Raw genomic sequence first — 18,816 nt, 5'->3', positions numbered from 1 at the left:
ACGTCGAAGAGTATATTGACATCAGGAGCAGAGTGGAACGTTTAAAAACAAAAACTAAAGAATTTGAATTATGTTTTCTCTAAATTACGCTCTTATTTTAGTAACAGCGGGAAGAAAAGGCAAATAATACTATTTTGACGATCATATAATAAGACATATTGCGACGTTTAAAAAATAAATAAATAACGGGTTTGGTTCACGGCCTCTGAAATGATATGAATGAAGCTCCGCCTACAGCTGACGTCACACGGAAGCCGCCTCTCCAAGGCTTCAGGGAAGTTGTGGCAGATAGGCTAGGTTGTTGTCTTTGTACAAGGAGACATTAAGCTAGCCAGCGAGCATAACATTTTCTCCCTTCACGTTATATACCTACATATTGTGTATGGTTCAATAGCTAGGTGGAACGGAAACACGGCGAACCAGGCAGTAGTATGGAGCCTCATATACACGTTTCACTCTTCTGCCTCTTTATTGGTGTCGTCTCTCCGAGGACCGCGGAGGCCAGTGTGGACACTCGTATCAAACCGGGAGTGAACAACTACAGCAAATATTACAATTATTCGGAGTTGACGGGGCTTCTTCAAACCATGGTCAATACCTATCCCCACATCTCGAACCTGTCCAGCGTAGGGCGGTCCGTCCAGGGCAGGGAGCTGTGGGTCATGCGGATCACAAAGGACCCCAACACAGACGATCCGGGGAAACCTAGGTTCAAATACGTGGGAAACATGCACGGCGACGAGACAATATCCAGGCAGGTGCTGGTGTACCTTGTGGACTATCTGCTGACCAAGTACGGTGAAGACCAACGCGTCACGGAGCTGGTGAACACCACGGATATTTACATCATGCCCAGCATGAACCCAGACGGCTTCGAGAAGTCCGTGGAGGGCGAATGTGATGGAACCGATGAGGGTCGTGTAAACGCAAGAAAAATCGACCTCAACCGAAGCTTCCCCGACCAGTTTGAAGAAACGGTGGTTACTAAAGAGGATGCCCCAGAAGTATGGTCCATTATTCAATGGATATTGGCCAAAAGGTGAGTGGAGAAATCCACACACACAAGCAAACTCAAGTGTAAATATACTTCGATCCGACTAACCTGTCCCTTTACTTTACAGTTTTTATACCTGCTCCCATCACAGTGTTTTATGTGACCTATTCCTAGCTTTGCACTTTGGAATTTCCTCAGTCGACCACCAATCCAGATAGTATGTTTGTTTAGATATTTAATACAAGTGTTTTTAGAGACCGAAAAACGGTGTGGTCAGTGAGAAAGTTATCCATGATCTCTTCCTTTTCAAGCTGTGATTTAGACTAGGGATTGTGATTCGAGTTCAGCCATGTAATTTTTAACATTTTAACAGGCACTATCTGTTGAGGCAGGACAACATATGTGACACACACACACACACACCATGCTAAATAATGCACATCTATAGTAATGTTTTAACATTTCGTTGGAATACTTGCTTGTCATTTCCAACTGGTCTGGTTTAAACCATTGAACCTTCTTCCCACCAGATTTGTGCTCTCGGCCAACCTGCATGGTGGCACCGTGGTGGCCAGCTACCCCTTTGACGACTCGGCCAACCATCAGATTGAGGGTTCATACAGCCGCTCAGACGATGACCTTTTGTTTCGTTACCTGGCCCGCGTCTATGCAAAAAACCATCCTGTGATGAGGACCGGCCATCCCAACTGCCCTGATAATCCAGATGAGAGCTTCGAGGAAGGCATCACCAATGGAGCCAGGTGGTATGATGTACCTGGTAAGATGCTTCCTTCCTCTCCTCCATTTTATTCAGGCCAGCGACGCGTACATGCCTACGGGAAAGGGGTGTAGTTGATATTCTCACGCCCGTCATTATTGTTCCCCTGTTCCCTGGGGAGGGGGGGGGGGGGTAATTGCAGGACCACTTTCACTCACAATATTTTTTGTTGTTGTGCTGAATCACTGTTGGGCCGAAAAAGGTTGCTGACAGAATTCGGTTGTTAAGCTTGACCTTATCTAGACGTCTTGTCATTGAGGAACAAAAAAGACAGATGGTAGATACCTGCGCTGTGTTGCCATGGAGATGAAGTAGTGAAGGCTGTGTGATATTCTGTATCTTGAGGTGACATGGTGCTCTAGGGAGATGTTGCCGACGCACCAATAAATGAGATGGATAGTTTTCTGTGAAATGTATGTTTCCTTTCACAAGCATCTCCCTAATTTGGAATCCAACAAGAACAATGCTAGACGTAGGCTTACCTAAGGTACATTATTGGTCTTTATAATCGAAGATGGCATGAAAGGTTTTCATGTTTTCAAAGTACATATTTGTATAGCCCTTTCAGAACTTTACTACCGTAATTACTAATACAAACCTAAGCGTCTGCTGCTGTTAATAAAGCTGGATTATCGTTGATTATTCACACAAGGCTGGCAGTCAGCAACAGGCAAAACAATGAAAGCCAAACACTTTGCAATAGCTGGGCTAGTCGCAGTTATTGCAGGAAAGCGTTCAAAAACTCTAACCAGGCCTGAAGACAAAACACTGTAGTTGTAACAAAGTCTTTAATCATAGAGGCAGATTAGGAGTCTGCGGCATGCGTTTCTCGGACAGGCGCTCACATCCCACATGGAGGCACCGGCAGTTGGACACGGTGGCACGACGTGCCATCAATCAATCTATGGAAATACAATGTCTCATATCCAAACACCCTCTAGATTGTGGTGATGTGAATAGGGTTGCAAGTGTCCTGCGGGCGGACAGGAGCTGGATCAGCCGATCAGCTGACCTGGTGATCCAGAGGGGGAGGCCTTGGTGAATGGTGAAGTAATAGAAACCTTTAGTCATGGCATCAGAAGGATTTCTCTCTCTTGCTCTCTCTCGCTCTCGCTCTCGCTCGCTCACTCAAACATTTTCGTTCCAAAAGCATGTCAGGATAATCCTTGTGTTTTGCTCTCGGATTAATGCACAGTCACCTGGATTAGATCACGGAAATGAATTGTCTCGATTTTAAAAAGTGGGACCAGAAAATAAACCGAAACCAGATGATCCCTGGTTCTGTTTATTTTCTCTGTTCACAGAACGTCTCCGTTATGGTCAAGGGGGGGGTCCATGATCTGTCATTGATTGTGTAAACATTTCAGTTATGTAAGCCTAATTACTAATGGATATGGAATGTTATCATGTGTACAGTTATCAAGAAGTAGTGGTGAATCTTTGTAATCCATGTTATGCATTTTAAACTTTACAGTAGACATTGACTCAAGATAACGCTGGGCTAGGCTAGTACACAGACAAACTCACCCACTCTCTCCCTATTTACTGGATGATCTTCTGGGTCGTTTAAAAATGAAAAGCTTTTGAGTCAGGCCCAGGAGATTAGGCCAAAAGATTATGGAAACCATTTGTGCCTTTTTTCTCTAAAACTACAAATCACTTTCTTTAAATCTGTTGAGAAAATATTAACATAGACTTCTAAACATGTTAGTTACCATAGTTCCAGTCAACAGGAATAAGTACACGTTGTAGACTGGAAGTTAATAATACATCCTAAAACTTATTAACAGAGTGGCTACGGTCTGTGGTGACCTGGTAGCTTTTTGAACAACCCATACTGACCTCTGAAGGCTCTGCCTGGTCAAATGTGGTCGGTCGCTGTCTGAATTTAAATGCATAACGAGGAGTAATAAGTAATACGATTGGATAATACTTTATTATCTTATCTAGGGACCTCCTCGAAAATGTGATGATGCATCTCAAGAGGTTTATCCTAATAAATACATTTAGATTTAATTGTATATTATTAAGCATGAAAAAACATTTGTGGGAAGCAGCCTTTGGTAACCAGACCCCTAGACTAGTTTGGTTTCATTAGCTCAAGGGATGTTTTGTAAAAGGGCTGGATGGCGCCCAGAGCCTGCCACACACAAATATACACTTTAATCATGTGGATTTTAGATTACAAAATAAATACAATTTTAATATTTTTTTTTAATCAATAATAAAGTTCCTTTATTATATATTGTTTTTCCCTTATTGTTTTTAATCAAGTGGTTCTTACCCATTTACCTGGCAAGAGACTTGTCGATTTATCAATGCAAGCTACTTCTCTACCCTTATATAATTAATTTGAGTTGGTCTTTGAGTTGGTTCATCTCACATTTGAATTTGCTTTAGTATGGGTTGCTTGTAAAACCAGATTCATTTTAGAGTATTCCTTAATTTGGATTATATGACATTTTGATATCAAATCTATGCACTCAACACCCACAACTGGTGATAGTGGCTGATACAATCTGTTGCCCAGGCCAAGGCAACAGTTGGTTCGGAGCTCGGGGTGTGCCCACCTGGATCCTGTATGCAAGAGGATATTTACGTTTAGGGAAGGCATTTTTTCCCTGCAAAACAGAGGATGTTTGCCTTTAGTCTCAGTAGGCAATGACGCCTGTTACAACAGCCCAGTTCAATTAAATGCTGCTGAGCTCTTGAGCATGCCTGTGGTATACATCCTGCTTATTAGCTTCTTTGTTCTGTCTTGAAATGAAATCATCCGGTTGAGCGTAAGGCCATTACTCATAGGATCAGGTTCAGAAGGCTCTGCGGCCTCTTGTTGAGGAATCCTCGAAAAACAATTCTAAAAAACAAAATGGCCCGTCTTGTTTATAGTCAAACCTGCTCTTTAGTCCAAATCAAAACTGTCTCATGACCTGTATAATCCACGCTGTGTTTTACATGTTGGGTCTAGTGGAGCACAAGCACATGCTTGTCTATTGTTTGACTGAGCCGACGCCATTGTGTTGCTCAGTCAAACTAGGAATGCACTCATGCCTTATCAACGCAATGCATCCTGCCTGAACTACGGCAAGAAAAATTGTGTTCAGGGAACATTACAAATTAAACGCAAACTATAGAGATTGTGTTAATGGAACTTTACGAATTGAACTCAAACCATAGTGTTTGGTTAATGGCACAATCCGTGAAAATTGAAATACCTTCCTTGATATTTTCAAAATCATTTTTAACAATATATTTTTATACATGCAGAGTATACATTTTTATATAAGTCACAGTTGCACATTTCTGTTTGTTACTATGCCCTGGCTTGTCCTAGAAGGTATGGTAGAGCTCTGTTTTACATTGGGATACATTTGTCGCAGAATATATGGTACAGCTTTGTTTTACATTGGGGAATATTTCCCAGAAGGTATGATAGAGGTTTGTTTACATGGGGGAATATTTGTCCCAGAAGGTACAGTGAAGGTTTGTTTTACAGATTGGGGTACATTTGACATCTTCAACTTTCAGACGTTCTCTCTGATTGGTTTTCTTAAAGCCACATTAGTTTAATATTGAGTTTCAGCCGTATGGTCGAGTAAATAATATTGACGAGGATGTAAAAGGTAACTGATGTTGGCTGTATATACCCCGTTCATATCCTTGTATATATCTTATATTTGGACACCGGTACCACCAGGCACGCGTCATGTTCTTCCTGCTGGTATAGTATAATAACGGCGTGCTGATTTAAAGCAATGCGGCTGTTGTGTTGTCCTTCAGGAGGGATGCAGGACTTCAACTACCTCCACGGGAACTGTCTGGAGATCACCGTGGAGCTGAGCTGCTGCAAATACCCCCCTGCCTCTGAGCTCAGGAGCGAGTGGGACATGAACAGAGAGTCGCTGATGGCCTACATGGAAATGGTAGGGAGTAGGCGGTCTAACCATCACATGTACAGTATGTATGTATATGATGATTTGTTCGATGATATATTGTCCCAGAAGTAATTGCCTCATGTTGGTTAAGACTATACTTTATGCCACCGATATCTCGATAGCATAATAATAATAATGGCATTATAATGCAGTGAATGCAATCCAACATGAACAGTGACCCTGGTGATTATGAATAGGATACCTGATTATGATTATGATTCATCTAACTGATTTATTCCCAGACTAGAGCTGTCATAAATCAATGTGGTGAATTTAAATGAATGTTGCTTTGTCGCAAATAACCTCATTATCATGCAGGCCAAACTGTAGCACGCTCGCAGTCTAAACATTGTCTTTTTTATGTTCTTAACTGCATTGATTCACATGTAACTCAGGCAAAATGGTATAATGGCTAGGGTATTCCACTCTCATTTCCTCAGGCAAACCCCTACCTGATCCTGTATCTGAAATCGCTCGTACTTACAATTCTCTACTACAGCACTTAAATGAAACTCCCGCTCTACCAAGTTTTCTCAGTCAACATAATCCTATTTCTTGCAGGTTCACATAGGGCTGCGTGGCTATGTGACAGAGGCCAACAATGGCTCCGGCCTCCCTGACGTCAGAATCGTGGTGGCAGGCATCAACCACAACCTGACCACAGGACAGCACGGCGAGTACTATCGTCTCCTTATCCCCGGACAGTACAACATCTCCGCCATCGCGCCGGGGTAGGCACTTTTCTGTTTGGATTTGCTTCGGTAAGAAAGAACAACTAGTTTCTTAAGTGACTTCCTGCTTTGGTTTAGGCTTCTCTGTTTCCTCGTTCTGCAACAAAACTAGATTGCCATTGACGTGGATCACTTTTCTTTCCACAGGTACACCACTCAAACGGTCCACAACGTCCTGGTGACCAAGGGGAAAGCCACTGAGCTCAACTTCACCGTGACACCCGCTCCCAGCGTGCTTGTGAGCGGCGTCCCCGTGACGACCTCAGCCGCGACGTCCGCACAGAGCACCACACAGAGCACGGCCCAGCGCACCGCTCAGAGCAGCACCCCCGCGCCCGAACCCACCCCTTCCGCGGAGAACAAGGCCCCGGCCTCCAGCGGGAACCGCAGCGACTCCCCCCCCCCTCCCACCGCCGGCCCAGAGGTCAGCCCCCCCCTTATGCCGCAGGACTTCCGCCACCACAACTACGCCGACATGGAGCTGTTCCTGCGCAGGCACAGCGTCGAGTTCCCCGCCATCGCACACCTCTCCTCCGTGGGTAGGTCGGTGCAAGGCCACGAGCTGTACGTGATGGTCATCTCCGACAACCCGACGGTCCACGAGCATGGTATGTTGGGGAACAGGGATATGAGGGCTACGGGTATGTTTCCCTTCCTTTAACACCCGCCCATGCATGCTGGCCGAAAGCCAGGGTTGGTGTTGAATAATGCGGAACCTCTGCGTTTTGATTAACCATACCAGATCCCCACGTACCTTTTCACCTCGAAGTGTTGACAGAAGCTCTGTGATAACATAACAAATTTATGTTGGCACTGATTGTGATCTATTACTGATGACAACGGGCAAGTTCTCTCATTCAAGTACTTGAGTTAGGTTAAGGAGTGCAATATAAGAAGGGTAGTGACAGTATATCGCTTTACGACAAACACTGAGGCCATGTCAGCCTAGAACAATGCCTATTTTGTTATAGGCTCCGGTTGAAATAAATTACTTTGATTGACAAGCACCACAAGTTTGTTTGATTGGACAAGCTCTGTCAGAAAAGCCATGCAGTGCTTTCTGAACACCAACGCAATGTTAGCGAAGGCGGGACAAGTAGTTCTGGAACAGTGCGTCTCATGGTTTGGAAGACTTAAGTTACACGACTGATCTGAATGAACAGGTCCGTGACACAAGCTCGGTAGCGGCTAGTGGGGGCGGATGGTGCAACACGTACTTCCCCGTTCTGGTCTGGTTTTCATCATTAACCAATCTTTGCAGTTTTTAACCTATTTGACAACACTTGGTTGTTTGAGTAATCTTTGGCATCAAAAACAGATTTTATAGAGACACAAAGATCATGTTGTGGCAGCAATTTAAGACATGGGAAGCAACATGACACAGGTAAATAAAGGGTCCAAATGAACTTACATGATTTGGATTGTCTACTTGCCAGAGTGGAGATACCGTCCTCTTATATGTAACCCCGACTCTTTTTACCGGTCAAATTATCAAACCTATCCCACCACTGCAATGGTGGGTGGCAGGTGTTGTATTTGGACCCTGTGTACTGGACAACAACACAACGACATGACGTCCGCTTATTTCCTCCCACCAGGAGAGCCCGAGTTCAAGTATGTCGGCAACATGCACGGCAACGAGGTGGTGGGACGGGAGCTGCTGCTCAACCTCATCGAGTATCTCTGCCGTAACTATGGCAACGACCCCGAGGTCACCCAGCTGGTCAACAGCACGCGCATCCACATCATGCCCTCCATGAATCCGGACGGCTACGAAGTTGCCAGGGAAGGTGGGCCGAGGCTGTCACTCACACCACAGTACACCCTTACACACATTGACACAAGCACATAGCCCTGGGAGCTTTTACATATGCATTCACCAAGGGTTGTTGCTGCTGCTTGCATACAGAAATGTTGCTTCTTTGCGCATGATTGTTTTGGCGTACTTACTTTCGTCCTGACAATGCCTTGGTAGTGAATTCATAAGTTTCGTTTTTGTGCATCATGTACACAAAAACGACGTAAAACATCATGTATAACGTCGTACCACACTGTACAGCTCATAATAGAGAATAAGTGAAACACTAATAACAGCAAACCAAACCCAGTTTGAACACTTTCCTCCCGTTTTCCTTAAAGGGGATAAACAAGGCTACCTGGGACGGAACAACAGCAATAACTTTGACCTGAACCGCAACTTCCCCGACCAGTTTGTGAACATCACGGAGCCAAGGCAGCCGGAGACGGAGGCCGTGATGAGCTGGCTGGAGAGCGTCCCCTTCGTGCTGTCGGCCAACCTTCACGGGGGTGGGCTCTCAATCTCCTCATATTACGTCTGGACAAAGTCACGAATAATGAATATAACAGGCCTTTTGCCTTTTCTGTTTAAATGTTCATGGATGAAGTGTGTTTGTGTTTTGGGACCTTTTTGACACATCTACTAAGTCAGAATTATTGCGTTGCTCAGTTAGCTTTATCTTTAACATTACATTGGTGTGGTTAGGGGTTGGGATAGTGGTTAGGGTGTAACACCCATCTCGACCATTAATATCATGTAAAATGTTGGTTACAATTTCAGCCTAATTAATATATAATAAATCAATAAAGAATCTATACCTTGTAGTTGAGGCTTTTGCTGGATCACTGTTGATGATTTTTTTTTAATTCTGCTTGAATCCTCTCCCTGCCGTTCCCTCTAACCCAGGCTCTTTGGTGGTTAATTACCCCTATGATGACGACAGAGAAGGAGTCTCGCAGTACAGCAAGTGCCCCGATGACGAGGTCTTTCACCAGGTGTCTAGAGCCTACGCACAGGTAACATGACCCCCTCTCTTCCAACGGTCCGATTTGATGTTCAGATGCTAGCTCCCTCCAGCACATGATGTTGAAATAATTTGCCTGTGTTGTGTGTTTGTGTTTGTGTGTTGAAGGAGAACGCTCTGATGCACAAAGGGCACCCTTGTGAGATGCTGTACCCAGAGGAATATTTTGGGGAGGGCATCACCAATGGTGCCAACTGGTACAATGTTCCTGGTACGTCCCTCTGTTTTGACAAAGACTCTCTCCTAGACACAGAGAGCTCTGTACATTTACATTTACCTTACATTAAGGGCATTTAGCTTACTCTTTTATCCAAAGCGAATTACAATAAGTACATCTGTCAGTAGAAAGAGAAACAAAAATATATCACTTTCAGTGCATTAAAAAAGTTCATAGAAACAAGTGCCAAGCATTTACAATTGCTAAGTTGATCCATTCCATGTATACAACAAAGATAGCTAGGGTCAGACAATGCAAAGTATTTTTAGACACTATTTGTAGACACACATTGACTCTGAGGAATCTGTAGATTCATATCAGCTCACATGACTCTGTAGGCATATCAGCCTGTAGTTTGTTGACAGTTGTCAACTTTACAGTTTGGCCTTGCCAACAACACACATTATATTAGAGAGTACTTATAGAATAAGATGGCATTTGGGATAGCTATACTGAACAACAACTTGAAACTGTGGGCACCACAAAGTCTTTCAAATTGTGGTGCCTGACATTTTCCAACACCTTGAAACTGTGGGCTAAAAGGTTTTGGTCTTTTGGTCTTATTATTAGATGAAGTGAGTGGGTGTTGTTCTGAAGTATGTGCGTTACTTTTCAGGAGGCATGCAGGACTGGAATTATTTGAACACCAACTGTTTTGAGGTCACTATTGAACTTGGCTGTGTCAAGTTTCCCTGGGAGAAGGACCTGCCCAAATACTGGGATCAAAACCAACGATCCATGCTACAATTCATCCACCAGGTGACACACAATACTGTGTGGGGAAAAAGTGATCATGTTAGATCGGGATTCCATGCTTCCGCAATAAATTGTTTAATTTAATTTAGACAATCTAAAGACAATTGATGGTACCTTCCAATGGAGGGAGATTGTTGATTAATTTGATTCAACTAGGTGCTGTTCTGTTCGGCCATATTCAATAAAAAAATGACCTGGTAATAGAACCTGTCATCCAATCGCAATATTTACCGAATCCCGATACATATCGAATTGGCGGTCAAAAATCTTTGGACTACTCCCTGTCAATTCCCGTCCCTAAATGTACTTTTATTTTTTGTATTTGTTGTATTTGTCTTCTTCCTTATTCTCAAAGGAGTATTTTCTCCCCCCTCATTCTTTGCGTCGTGTGTGTGTGTGTATGTGTATCCCACCAGGTCCACAGGGGAGTCAAGGGCACCGTCTCAGACATCCACACTGGTTCTGGCATCCCCGATGCCACCATTTGCGTTGAGGGCATAGATCACAACGTCACTACAGCCCAGACGGGAGACTACTGGAGGCTGCTGGTCCCCGGGACATTCAACCTCATCGCCTCGGCCCGCGGGTAAGGGAAGGGTCACGGAGATGCATGTCTCGGCTCTGGGCCTCACTCACCTCGTGGAAGATGGCCGAAAGGGAAATAAGACTTGTGCTCCTTGTATATATCTGGAATTTTCATTGAAAATCTGCTTAAAAATTAGCGCTATTCATCATTGTGTTTGGTACAATCTCTGGTTGGTCTGCACTCCAGGTATGAACCGATGAAGATCTACGCCACCATCCCAAAAGACAGAGTAGAGGTGGTGGACTTCAAACTGAGCCGCGTCGGCGCCGGGCCTGAAGGCCGGCTCCCAGCGGGCCCGCCGCCCACCCAGGACCCCTCAGTGGAGGAGTTCCAGAACTTCATCCACTACCTGTCCCAGGGCGAGGGTCTGGAGGAGCTCGTGAGGAGCACCGCCACGGAGAACCGCTACCGCTACCGGAGTGAGAGAGAGATAGCAGAGTCCCTGAGAGGCCTTCTCCTCAACTTCCCCAAAATCACCTCCCTGCGAAGGTACCTGCCCTGATTCCCTCATAGCCTATTTCCATTCTGGTGGCCTGAATATTTTTAGTCCTCTGCCAACTTTGACCTAAAGTGTTAACGAAAGGAAATAAATGTCACTTACACAAGCTAGGCTTTCAAATTGGTTTTCCATCCACCAGATGTGTAATGTCTTTCGGCCGATTTTCTGTCTGTTAGTTATTGCAATAGTGAATGTCTTATTGTCTTCATCCATTGCTTTGTTTAGTTTACTTGGATGATTTGATAATAAAGTCTATTGATTCTCTGTGAAGCTGGGCCCACACTACACGACTTTCAGTCAGCTGATTCTGCAGGGCCAGTCTGCCAGACGTGCGTCAGAGTGGGCCCCCATAGTCGTTGTGTCTAGTGAAGGATTCTAATCTTTCTCTATATGATCCCTGTTGTCATCGTCCAGATTAGATCAAACAGGTTTGATTTTATCAGGCAAGTCTATCCATGATCGGGTGCTGTGTGCAGGTCAAAGATGCAGTTCCACAGGGGTATTTTCAACAGTCAAGGAGAAGCCAGAAAAAAGTTTTTCAAAACAAACAAGCCACACACGTGATGCCAATTAGTAAACCTCAAAGGAGGCTGGTTGAAATTGTTTGTTCTGGTTTCCCCCGTTTATGCGTTCTTTCCATGCAGATCACTGCACAAATAACCACAGAGGCGTACTGTATGGCATCCTTGTTTGTTTGTTTTCACTGCTCAATCATTCTGAATAATTTCAGATTGGAAAGAAACACTGGCCCCATCTCTAAGTATTCTGCTTTCTTGAGATATTCTCAAATTATTCCTGAATGTGAGCATTCCTAACTTTCCGTTGCCTTTCGTTCTGGCTGATGTCTAGTCTGGGCCAGAGTGTGGATTTCCGAACCATCCGGGCTTTGGAGATCTCCAACCAGCCGGATGAGGCGGAGCCTTCTGAACCCAAAATAAGATTTGTGGCAGGGATCCATGGAAACGCTCCAGTGGGCACTGAGCTTCTGCTGGAATTTGCAACCTTCCTGTGTATGAACTACGGCAAGAACCCGGCCATCACCAGGGTGAGGAGCTTCAGAATCCTGCCTTCCACCGTTGGAGCAGTTCTAGTACATCTGTCCAATTTAATCATCATTTTGCTGTGCCAAAACCTTGTATGCACATGGTAGCGTCAGATAACACACATCTGCTCTCCTGAATGTACATCGTGTTTCCTATCATTAAGGTCCTTTATCATTGTAGTCTAGCTATTTCTCATGGATTATCCATGTGAATTCCAGTAATCAATGTTCTGAGTCTTATTTCTGTCTGTCTAAGTGCTCTCCTCTCTCTCTCTCTCTTTGTCTCTCTCCATGCCAGCTCATTAACAGTACACGGATTGTCATCCTGCCCCTCATTAACCCAGACGGTAGGCAGCTGGCAGAGGAAAAGCAGTGCACCTCCACACGGGGCATGGCCAACGCTCGCGGCAAAGACCTGGACACAGACTTCTTTGGTCAGTGGTTTGGAACCTTACAAGTGGGTCGTAGGATCAACGGTCAGAAAAGCGCTAAAGAAAAGCTCTAAATTAGTGATGCGAAGAGTAACAATATGGAGGGATTACTGGTATTTGATCTACGCAAGTTTAGATCTTCTTACTGCATATACTCTCATAATAAATGGCATGAAAACCGACTGTATTTTACTGCATTGACCCCAGCCACATGCCCATGTTCAGCACATTGAGTCTACTATGCGTCGGGTGAAATGTCATGTGCTTAAAAAAGAAACTTGATTTGACTTCAGGCAACGCTTCCCAGCGCGTGGTGGAGGCCCAGCCTGAGACCAGAGCAGTGATGAAGCTTATCCTGGAGAGGGGGCAAACGCTGTCTGTGTCTTTAGATGGGGGCGCTCTTCTGGCTACCTACCCTTACGACAAACCCGTCCAGACTGGTAACACAACCCAAATACACTTTTTTTTATTTTCCATCAGTTCATTTAACTTTTAACTCCATAAATTTTAAGCAAAGGAAGAAACATTAATGACGGCCGATGGCGTCCTTGTCACTTACAACCTTGTTTGATCCGTAGTGCGTTCTTTCTCTCTAGTTGAAAAGGAGGGCACTCTGAAGTACTTGGCTAATGTGTACGCCAGAAACCATCCCAGGATGCATCTCGGAGACCCCAGATGTCCAAGCACGGGGCAAGGTATGCAATTGGAACTAATGCTATATAGTATTAGCCTTACTGCTAAGGATTAGCATCATATAATTCCCAGCATTGATCATGATTTGTCTTTTGCATTATTAAGCTTTCTTTGGTAGCGTTTTGGTACATTGTTTATGGTCCTTGCTCATTCCAGGCGGGGTTCTGAGGGCGGCAGAGAGGCAGAGCCACATGGGCAGCATGAAGGTGGGTCGCAGTGTCTCGCTTTCACATTAACACGAAGCGGAAGCCTTCTGCCTCGGTGACCAGCTGGTGCAGATGGAAACGAGGCGGTGCTCGTTAAGATGCATGAGTCACGTGTGCGCCTTTGCCCTTCCAGGACTTCAGTGTGGACTTTGGCCATTGTCCAGAGATCACTGTGTACACGGGCTGCTGTATGTTCCCCCCCGCCGAGCAGCTGTCCACACTGTGGGCAGAGAACAAGAAGGCCCTTCTCAGCATGCTTGTGGAGGTAAGGAGGAGTCCCATGATCTGAACTTCATGGGGTCATTACTGGGCAGTAGTATGTGCAGCATGGGGGGAATCTGCTAGGGATACATAAAAGGTTGGGGAAAGTTGTTTACGTAGGACTATGCAAATGCTTTCATGCAACTTATAATTTACTCGTTTGTGTTGTGTTTACCTCACTTTTCCCAATCACACCCTCTTGCTAAATGGTTACATAAATGAACCACTGCGTTTCCTTATGTGTTCTAGGCCCATAAGGGCGTGCGAGGTGTGGTGCGGGACCGGAGTGGGAAGCCCATCGTCGGGGCCATGATCGTGATGAACGGGGGGGTGCGGGTCTACACTGCAGCAGGGGGCTTCTTCCACGCTCTACTGGTCCCGGGCAGCCACGACATTGAAGCCATCGCTGATGGATACCAGCATCAACGCCAGAAGGTATACGCGTGTGGACAGAAGCACCTCATAAAGCAGTGGCTCTGGCTGGTGGGTCAGATCAAAAGTAAGAAGGTTGAGGTTCAGAGGAGAACATCTCCTACAGGAAAGGCAGGATGGCTGCCACGCAAAATAAACCCTTCTTGGCTGTTCAGCCTTGGGATACATTTAACTTACTCAATTTGCATAACAGCCTCTTTCCTCCGAAGAACCTGAGCTTGTCTGACTAGTGAAAAGTCAGTGGATACAAAGTTATTCAAATCGTTTCAACGTTAAACACTTCCAAAAAAGCGTGTTATAAATATGTGCTTCTCTAAAAATGAGATGCACAAAGTAAAAAATGAATGATACGTTAAAGGGCATCAAACTTTTTTTAATGTTCAATAATAGAAATAGACCAATTGTTAACAGCACCAGTTAGTCACAAGTTTTGAAGTGTTTATGAAAGGAAAACGTTCCACAAAAATAGTAATGTCAATAATTTTGAAATTGTAAATATCAACATTGCAACAAAAGGAATTGGTAACAAAGTACTTTTACTGAGTTTTACTGGCTGTGTCTGGACGAATGGCACGGCGGCTCCCCTTTAACGTCCACCGCTATGTATGGCGTGGGGCGGAGCACACAGAAGCGCTCCACCACCTCCATCCTACCGTCGGCCTGCTCAGAGATGTGCAGGGTAGGGTAGGCCAGCTCCTCAAACAGGTGCTCCTTAATAGTCCGGCCCAGCTCCAGGCTGTAGGTCTGCCCAGGTGGGAACAGCGAGTCCACCACAGAGTGATAGGCAAGCTGGTACTCTGGCACCGCATAGCCGTGGATCACCAAAGGCTCTGTGGTCCGCCCGTTGGTGGTCAACGTCGGCTCCTCCCGGGCCGCTTCAGCTGTAGGGGAGCCCTGAGAGTGCCTCACGTCTGGGAGAACGGCAGCGTTCCTCGAGAACCGCTCGGCCGTGGGTCTCGGGATGTTGGCTTTGCGCTGGGGGGGCACCAGCAGCGGGTCCAGATCACACGTCACCGACAGCATGTCTGGCCTCTCCTTGATAGCATCTCCGTACTTCTTAGGACAACGAATGCTGCGCCGTAGGCCATAGGGACACATCTCACGCCTCTGGTGGCACTGGATGTGGGGGAGGGTTTAAGGGGTAGAAGGAATTTCAAACAGGGTGTAGTTTGTGAAATAAAGCAATGAAACAAAAGGATTAAAAATGAGGATGCACTTACAATTTGGCAACACTGTATTTGTGGTCGCGAGGACAAAAGACGCAACCATTTTTTTCCTGGCACAAATTACCCCGGAGACTGCATGACATGGGAGTCCTGGCCGATCCTTCCCCATTAACTGCTTTGTCAACTGGTCAGGCTGCACGTCACTCACCAAGTGAATACAACAGCGTGCTTCGCTGCTCCCTCGCAAAATATGGTGTGGTAAATTGAAATACCGACTTATCGATTTCTGTCTTCCCAAAACAAACGTAGGAAATGTGTGGTTGTTGGCAGCCATTCTACATATCAACTGCTGATATGCTCACACCTGCAAGCATTGAGGACCTTTAACGATGCGATTAGACAGGCTGGTTGTAAAGCTGTGTGTGTGTGTGTTCCTGTGTCAAGTATAGCTGCATGTTTGCCTTTTGTTTCAGGTATTTAACTTTTTTATACATTTTTGTGGGTTAAATGTCACAACCCATTGTTTGCATTTGCCATTCATACAGAAAATGGTGAAGAAAAAACATTATTTTCAATAAACGTTCAATTGTGAATGATAGAAAAACTGAGGTTGACTTTGAGCGGTTTGGACATCTTTGCAGGTGGTGGTGTCGTCCCATGAAGCGGCCAGTGTGGTCATCATTTCGTTGAACATGGACAACCGTATCTTCGGTCTGCCCAGAGAGTTTGTGGTGGCTGCTGCAGGTAAGAATGTAAAAAATGAAAAATAAAGCTTTATCACGTTATCTCAGAGCTAGATATTCTCATGGTTTGTATGGGGGTCATTGTCTTCTAGTGTCAGGTTATTATGCATTTAATCAGATGAATTGTTTGAAAACTTATGGAGAGGAATGTTAAGCTTACCCAGTGGAATGATTTATGGTGATGATACTTTAATTCCATGGACATTTACCTGTCATGTATGTATGTTTTGGCAACCCGGCTCCTTAAGTGCCCCAACTCCCCCCAATCAGCACATATCTATCTGTGATAAGCCGTAAAATACGCTTTTATTTAACACAAAAGATAAGACGGGTTGGGTATCTCCAAACACGAAAGAAGAACAAACAACTCTGGACATTGGTCCACAGTCCCCTCCTCTGAAACCACACGTGTTCCATCAGAGTATCAGATAAGCCCTTTTATATGTTCCTCAGCTGCGTCTGTCTCGCATTCCCCCTCTTTCTCAGGTGTTTCTCATTGCGCTGAGTGGGGCCAGGGCTAATGCGTTCACTAGCGCCATCTGGGGGAAATGGGTGGTAGACCGCCTCTATCACCCGCCCCCTGGGCTTCCAGGGGTGTTGTGCAAGAGCCGGGGTGCCACAATGTACATACCTTGTGATTCACGTCTACTGTGTGTCCCACATCCTCTTCTTCCCTCGACTCCGCAGCAGCCTCTATGACGGCCCTGGTGTTGACCGCCTGCATCATCTGGTGTGTGTGTTCGGCCAAGTCCAACCAGCAGAAGGACGGCTTCCACCGGCTGCGGCAGCACCGGGATGACTACGAGGACGAGATCCGCCTGACCTCCATGGGCTCCAAAAAGGCCCTGCTGGGCCACGAGTTCCAGGACGAGAGCGAGAGCGACGAGGAGACGCTGTACGCCAACAAGCTCTGAAGCTCCAGCGACGGCCCGCACACCCTGTCCCTGCACTCTGCTTGTAGCCCGGTGTTTTCCTTTTTGGTTGTTTGTACATTCGTTCACTCTTGGCCCGCGAGAACGTGATGGACCATTGGGCTATGGCACTCGTTTGCTTTTTCGACAGACTTTTCAAAAGTGATTGCATCTCCCGCTCTGGCTCACCCTCGCTCTCTCTCTCTCTCGATCTCTCTCTCGGCCATCAACCTCCTGAATATGTGTGTATTATAGTAATACTATGAGAAGAGGAAGCGAGGAGCTGCCCTGTATAGAGGGGACACTGGGAGTTTACAATTCAACGCCTATCCGTCCAATACACACCGAAAGGTCAACCCTTTTCACATCCAATCCCCCCCAAAAAGCATTGTCTCGTGAGAAAGTGGTTCAGTCCAACCACACGAATGATGTTCTCACTATGCTTGAATGAACTTTACATAATCACAGAAACCTGCCGTTATTGATAGAACATATGCTGCAATGCTACTGTACATTGATACAAAGTGAAAGTTATTATTTTTAGGTACCATTTTGGGATGGAGAACCCAACACTGTGCCTTGGCTGTGGTCAAATTCAACAGCCTGTTGAAAGAGTTTCTGACGGATTATGAATGGTCTAGAATCAGGTCCAGGCTTAACTAAAGGGTGTACGGTAATTTAACTTGTAAAGTTGCTGTAATCAAATGTTTTTGTGCACAGAGGATTGTAACCGGTTGGTTGTATTTTCCTCCTCTCAGCTCCCTGACGCAAGTCAAATGGAGAGAGTTGTAGGTACAGGGAGCTCTATGCATAGGAAAGCAATGATGAAAGCAAAGAATGCTTCTTAAGATATCCGTAAACATCATACGTCAGAAACTATGATCCTTGAGTATTGGATCATCTTCTTTTTGATTTGCAACATTTTGGATAGGATATAAAATAACTTTTTAAATGTATTTGGCTTTCATGGCTTTCTGAACACAGGCTATTTAGCATGTTCCTTTAAAATGTTCATATTTCATGAATGGTTGTTGCCTTATCTGGCAAACTTCATATAACCTTTAGAGCTGTTGCATACACAATGTGCACATATCAATGATATGACCACTTAAGTGTTTTAAAAAGAAGCCCACTTTTTTTGTGGTGGTAGCCTCTTGATATGCACAACCTTAGAATGGATATGTGACCGGCCTTCAGGTGGATTACAAATATATCTGAAATTAGTGATTTTTCATTGTAGGTCAATATCCCCAAATGGCACTTAAACAGTGCAGCAAAGGGTAAATATTCAAGTGTGAAATGTTGGCAATTTATTTTACTTAATAATACAGTTCTGGAGTGTTTGTGTGTGCAATTGTGTTGAAAATTGGGTAAGAGAAGTTGGGTCTGTTATGATGTTGCTGTAACATTTTATAAAAACTGGAAATTGTTTGTACATATTCAGATGTTTGCCAAATGTAGATAAAAAAAGAAGTGCAATTTAAACTAAACCATTGCTCTACTGCAAACAAATCATTTAATAAACCTTTCTATGCGTGGTCATAAGACATGTTACCATGAACACCGTCATTAAAATTCAATAAAAGATGTCAGATGTGTTTTTTGCTTTGATT

The 18,816-nt window shown here is 44.9% G+C and overlaps 1 protein-coding gene across 2 annotated transcripts; it reads left to right on the top strand.

Moving 5' to 3' along the window:
• Nucleotides 1-246: 246 nt before the first annotated feature.
• cpda (carboxypeptidase D, a) lies at nucleotides 247-18,801 on the top strand. Of its 2 annotated transcripts, none has more exons than XM_030381117.1 (21): nucleotides 247-1,039; nucleotides 1,525-1,772; nucleotides 5,553-5,695; nucleotides 6,269-6,438; nucleotides 6,586-7,046; nucleotides 8,037-8,228; nucleotides 8,578-8,745; nucleotides 9,143-9,252; nucleotides 9,369-9,471; nucleotides 10,094-10,236; nucleotides 10,650-10,819; nucleotides 11,006-11,308; nucleotides 12,168-12,363; nucleotides 12,659-12,794; nucleotides 13,085-13,231; nucleotides 13,388-13,486; nucleotides 13,641-13,690; nucleotides 13,824-13,955; nucleotides 14,201-14,386; nucleotides 16,191-16,293; nucleotides 16,983-18,801. In XM_030381117.1, exons 1-21 carry the CDS (start codon nucleotides 432-434, stop codon nucleotides 17,204-17,206), a joined length of 4,092 nt encoding a protein of 1,363 aa, XP_030236977.1. In that variant the 5' UTR covers nucleotides 247-431; the 3' UTR covers nucleotides 17,207-18,801. The 2 variants fall into 2 exon arrangements, with proteins under 2 accessions (XP_030236977.1, XP_030236976.1); XM_030381116.1 differs by having other exon boundaries at nucleotides 248-1,039; nucleotides 16,980-18,801.
• The last annotated feature ends 15 nt before the right edge of the window (nucleotides 18,802-18,816 follow it).

Source organism: Gadus morhua, chromosome 16 (genome assembly GCF_902167405.1).
Source record: "Gadus morhua chromosome 16, gadMor3.0, whole genome shotgun sequence".
In the NCBI taxonomy this organism is placed as follows: domain Eukaryota; kingdom Metazoa; phylum Chordata; class Actinopteri; order Gadiformes; family Gadidae; genus Gadus; species Gadus morhua.
Note: the sequence above shows the minus strand (reverse complement) of the source record. Positions and strands in the feature narration are given on the sequence as shown.